The sequence below is a fragment of the Penaeus vannamei genome, chromosome 31, assembly GCF_042767895.1.
Source record: "Penaeus vannamei isolate JL-2024 chromosome 31, ASM4276789v1, whole genome shotgun sequence".
Lineage (NCBI taxonomy): Eukaryota > Metazoa > Arthropoda > Malacostraca > Decapoda > Penaeidae > Penaeus > Penaeus vannamei.
The window spans coordinates 28,191,066-28,196,065 of NC_091579.1; the positions used below are offsets into that span (position 1 = coordinate 28,191,066).

The following is a 5,000-nucleotide window of genomic DNA, read 5'->3' on the forward strand; positions in this document are numbered from 1 at the left end:
TATGTTTATTTTTGGGTTTGGAACATGTGAATTCCTGTAGATTTTGCAGAATAGTCGGTTGGATTCCTGTAGAGTTTTCTGAATTTTGGCGCATTGGTTTGTAGAATTTCAAAGATAGCAGGTATGTCTGTAGAGTTTCATTGGCAGATTTTAAGTATTTTTGTGCTGGTTTTACGTTTTTATTTATTATTTATTTATTTTATTTTTTTTTAAATTTTTTTTAATTCTTTGTATTTAAGCCAGTTTTACCCTGTAATTTCCTTATGTATTTCATACCCTCCCATGCTATTGAAATTATCAAATCAAGATCGTTGATGGAAAAATGGTACTCAATCTCCTCAACAATTCATTCGCAGAAGAAACAACCGCAAGAATTGATGAAATCATTAGACTCCCTGCAGAAAAACATAATTTTTTTTCGACTTAGTTGCTGTCAGTAACAATTACCTATGTATTGCCAGTTATTTGTGTCATTTTTCATATTCTCATATTCAGTTTCTGGTAAGACACCCAGCACCACAAGTAACTTTAGGCTGGAATAAGATCCTTCACATAGTAATCTCACTGGTGTCCTCAAAGGCATGACTCGTGGATAACGCTTTCCACCCTCCTTTACCAATGGAAATATTGTAGGACTCCCTTCCTAAAGTACTGCTGAGTCATTCTTCTTCCTCAAGCTTTGTGCACTATATGTTAGGCTTACCACTCGTCAACAATTTCCCACGTGATTTTCCTGTCACCTCCGCCCTCAGCTAGATTTCTCCATGACAGCAAATTCTAAGCTAATTGGCTCAAGGGGTATTCAGCCAGTCTTATTAAACAGTTAAATTTTATAGCACAGATATGATAAAAGATATAGAAAATTTAGTGGATGACAACCAGGGTTATAGTAAAAGAAAAACAATTAATAAAAGAAAATTAATGATTACTTTGACATAAACTGAGACACATTTCATCTATGGAAAAAGATGCACAAATTGAAAATAAAGGAGATACATAACAAAGAAGAGAGATCAGCCCATTTTTTTCTAAGTCCTTCGCCATTTTGACACCGTGAAAGAAAACATTACTCAGACCGCATACTCGTTACTACGATTTGTCAACAAGTTCATGTATTACTATGTGCTTGTAAAAATGATTTTTCTGTATTATTCAACATCTGCTTTACCTAATTCATGTACTTTATGGATTCTTTTATTTTTGTTAAACTTCTTTAACATATTTTGATAGATATTATGCTATTTTGTACAAAGATGTTCTGTGCATGCGCATTTTTGACACCAGGACTTTCAAGTCCTCGTGTTGTATGGAGTGATTGATTCTTTGTTTTACACAAATTTTTTGCAATTTATGTAATTGGTTATTTTTTTTAGTTCTTAAGGAAAGCAGGTATATTGGTCTTATCATAGAAGAGAATATGTATCATGAAATTTCCAGAATAAGTTACACAATAAGAAGTAGTTCTAATAATGTTAATTCTCTGTTATTTTTAGGATGTGGAACATAGCCGAGCCTATATCGACCAACTATATTCTAATGATCCTCAAAAATGCTTCCAAGCAGTTAGGTATGTCTTACATTTTAAATTACTTTTATTCTACATTAATATTATCATTCGTAATTCTAGTTGAAGGTTTTATGAATTTTTCTTAAGAAAATTAGTTTCAGATTTAAGTACTTGGTTCAGATATTCTCAGATGATATATGAAGATATTTTCCAGTAAGATATTCTGTAGCATATTAGGGATTTTTATATATTTTAACGCATATTCAGTTTATTTTTATACTAATGTCATTTTCTCTTTTACAGTGAATTAAAGTTTGCAGTTATTGGTAGTGTAAGGGAAAAGGGTTCTATAATTGAGCAGGGAGTTGTAGTGCGATTACTTCAGATTCTTCGTGCGCAAGAGTTTGATCTAATTCTTAAAACAGAAGTAGCAACTGTACTGAATTCACTTGCAAAAGGTCTACCAGAGCATGCAGCAGCATTAGTGCAAGCAGGACTTCTCCCTGTTTTGTGGGAACGTAAGTGAATTGTTTTGCATGCAGCTTTGTGTGCCTCTTTAGATAGAAGATACCTATTACTGGAATAAGGGACCAATGAATCACTGTGATTCGATTGGTGGAGGATGTTTTATAAATATTTTTCATGATCGATTTTAAAAGATAGTAAGCGTTTATGTTAACTTTATTTATTTTTGTGATAATTAAGAGTTCAGCTTTCCATTTGTCCAAGTGATGGATACAGTAGACTAGTAAGTGTATGTTTATAAGTGTGTAGTCTTTTTTTAAATAAAATAAAATCTGCTTTGATGGTGTTAGTATTTGACCTATAGAATTTCTCTCTTGCTTGTTTTTTTCTAGTGAGTAGATTAATATTATTATTATTATTACGATTTTTGTTATTATTATTATTATTAATTATTATTATGTTGATATTATGTTATTATTATTATTATTATTTTTTTAACAATCTTAAATTTGAAGTGTTTAATTTTTGTTTTCCAAACTGCAGAACTTGAAGCATGTGGCGGAGGAGGGGGGGCCAACGCATATACCTCAATGGTTCTCTGTTGCCTCCGATCAGTCTATCGGCAGGGTTGTGCGCCCCCACCTCCTGCCTGGGACCACAAACTCCTAACGACACTTATACAACATGGCTATCATCCTCCTAGCAACCAGGAATGTGTTGCCAACATCCTTGCTCATGCATGCAAGGTATCCAGGGTTTGTGTGCTCTATTGTTCTTTGTGGTGCATGTGACTGTAGCCTTAATGAGAAAGTTGTGTTTTTTTTTGGACATAACTTTGTGGTAGTTTGTGTTGTGACTAATATTTGCATATAGATCATGTGATGATGATTACCTGTTATAAACTCAGTATAATCATGATATTTTTTAATTGATGATGAGATAAGGTTATATCTTTGAAATATGAGTAGTATTTTTTTAGAAAGATTCTAGAAGAAAAAAATGTTTTTTAAAATAACCTCAACCTTACGGACAGACTTGTGAACAGCAGCAGCAATTAGTAGAAGCAGGAGGAGCAGATCTTGTTGCCTGTATGTTGTGTTCACCTGTGTCCAGAGTTCAGCTTCCTGCTTTACACTGTTTGGCAGCCATGTGTTACAAGTAAGTGAGAAGAGCTGTGCATGGCTTTTTGATGATGAATGTTTGATGAATGAAATGTAGAGTGAAGGAAGTCAAGAGGTCTTTATCATCAGAAATTACATATTTGAATTTTGAATGTCATAGTGTGGATGTTTGGGTATGCTTGCACATACATGTGTGCATTTGTGAATGTAAGGGTGCATACTCTTATGCATGCTTGTCTGTATAATTCTATTTATCACAACTCTTTTTTTTCCTCACATTTCTGAACCATATCTATAGTATAGCTATATACATCTATTTCTTATATATCCATTAGTTTTGATGCTTGGTGGATATTTTGGCCTGAATAACACAAGGATGCTTATATATGGGACTTAACTTTAGTGCTGACTTTGTCAAACACTTATATTTTGCCTCTGTTGCACAATAGCAGTGTTACCAACACTATTTGTCATTTCATACTCTTGATAATTTTGAATAAAGAGTGAACTTTGTAAGACATCATACTTCACTTTTAATTTAATCAGTATCATAGCAGCTGTGTTAGGTTTTAGATATCTGAGTAAATTTCACCATATATGCTTAGGATCAGTAGTAAACAGCTTTGATTAATGTTAAAGAAAAAGCCTTTGTTGAAAGAGGTAGACCAATTTGTACAAATAGATGTAAGCATGGCTAAATTCATGTGTGCCAGTGCATTTCAGGTGTGACTAGAATCCAAAGAAGGCAAAACTGATGATATATTAACATGTTAGTAGTTAGAATTAATATGATTTTATGGTGTGTGGGTTTTGTCAGCTTTCAAAATTTTCATAAATTTTGAAGAATTTTAGTCCACTTGAGCTGGGTGATGTGTAATTACACATCATGGGGAACTGAGCCAATAGCAGTATAACAGGCACCAATACCATGTGCAGTCAAATGAATAGTTGTTTAAATTATATTGTCCTGATTACTGTCTTTGAGGAAATACTCTCACTCAAATTAGGTTTAAAGTCTCCTTTGAGGCTCATTTCCCCCAAAAAATTTCATGTTTGATGCCCTTCCATATATATTGATGGTTTTGTACCTTAAATGTAGTTTTCATGGTGCTGTTTTGAAGAATCGAATGAACCATTGTCAGTCCCAATTAAACTGAAATTCATACTTTAGTTTACCCATCATTTTTTCAGTATACCATTTTTTCACGAAAAGTCAAGAGAGTCTCATTACTGCTTTATTCAAGTTGCTGTATAATTAGGTAATTAGTATGGCTGTCAGTTTCATTTTCCTGTCATTCTCACTATTTCTTTTTTTTTTTCTTTGTAACAGCAATGAGAGAGTTTCGTCTATCATAGCTACTAAGAGTTACGGTGGTAAAGCTGTGCCAGACTTGCTTGTGGGTTTAATGGCAAGAGATCGGCCTTGTGATATGCAGCTTGCTGCAGCTACTGCGCTAACATTCCTGCATCGTGCAGGGGCACTGTCAGCTGATGATCCAAAAGTCATATTTAAGACTTTACAATGCTTGGTCAGTTTCAAGTGTGTGATTTTATTTCCTATAACTAATATAAATTAGATTTGTTATGAATTTTAAAATCTTGCAGATATATAACTAGGACTTATTTAAAAATGCTTTGTTTATTTTTGTTACTGGCACAGGTTCGAATGTGTCGTCGAGATAGGGAAATATGGGAACGTGTTGAAGCAGCTAACACATTAGCTTATCTGACTGAAGTGAGTACAGAACTACAAAGGACAGCAGCCATGACAGACCACTTAATTCATATAATGAATGATTACCTCAAAGACACACCCACTGCTGGAGCTTCAGCACCACAGGGAATTAGTGTTTCTCCAATTGTAAGTTTTTGTATCTGCTTCTGTTGCCTGAGTTTTAAAGCTTAGA

The 5,000-nt window shown here is 33.7% G+C and overlaps 1 protein-coding gene across 1 annotated transcript in view; it reads left to right on the forward strand.

Annotated features, from left to right (window-relative positions):
- The window catches only part of LOC113800585 (armadillo repeat-containing protein 8), a 20,652-nt gene that overhangs the window by 1,582 nt on the left and 14,070 nt on the right, over nt 1–5,000 (forward strand). The window contains 6 exon segments of the mRNA XM_070144042.1: nt 1,494–1,567; nt 1,811–2,025; nt 2,516–2,727; nt 3,006–3,130; nt 4,424–4,622; nt 4,754–4,954. Coding sequence (XP_070000143.1) covers nt 1,494–1,567; nt 1,811–2,025; nt 2,516–2,727; nt 3,006–3,130; nt 4,424–4,622; nt 4,754–4,954 — 1,026 coding nt within the window.